Below are 311 nucleotides of genomic sequence, written 5' to 3' on the forward strand. Positions count from 1 at the left end.
AATTTGGTTTATGCCAACCAATAACACAACCCACCAACAATATTCTGTCGGAAGTTGGCCTTCATGTTATGGTAATTCAAAACCAGCGAATCACACACGTGGAAGCAACAGGAAAACCTCCATAAAAGGCAATCGCTTAAAAAAATAAATAAAAAAATGTGCACACTGTATTTGTGCTCTCAGGACGTTGAAAAAGGGGAAGAAGGCAGAGGCGGCTGCGCCCGAGGTGAAGAAAGAAAAGAGGGTGGTGAATGACACGAACCGACACAAGCCCTTCGGGAAGACGGCGTGGGCGCCCGTGGATGGGGGCG

The 311-nt window shown here is 47.6% G+C and overlaps 1 protein-coding gene across 1 annotated transcript in view; it reads left to right on the forward strand.

The window, feature by feature from the left end:
* mrpl1 (mitochondrial ribosomal protein L1) overlaps positions 1-311 on the forward strand; it is a 3,145-nt gene that overhangs the window by 550 nt on the left and 2,284 nt on the right. Inside the window, exon 2 of the mRNA XM_019888470.1 lies at positions 184-298. Coding sequence (XP_019744029.1) covers positions 184-298 — 115 coding nt within the window. The remainder of the gene's footprint in view (positions 1-183; positions 299-311) is intronic.

The sequence above is a fragment of the Hippocampus comes genome, unplaced genomic scaffold (assembly GCF_001891065.2).
Source record: "Hippocampus comes isolate QL1 unplaced genomic scaffold, H_comes_QL1_v1.1 scaffold128, whole genome shotgun sequence".
Lineage (NCBI taxonomy): Eukaryota > Metazoa > Chordata > Actinopteri > Syngnathiformes > Syngnathidae > Hippocampus > Hippocampus comes.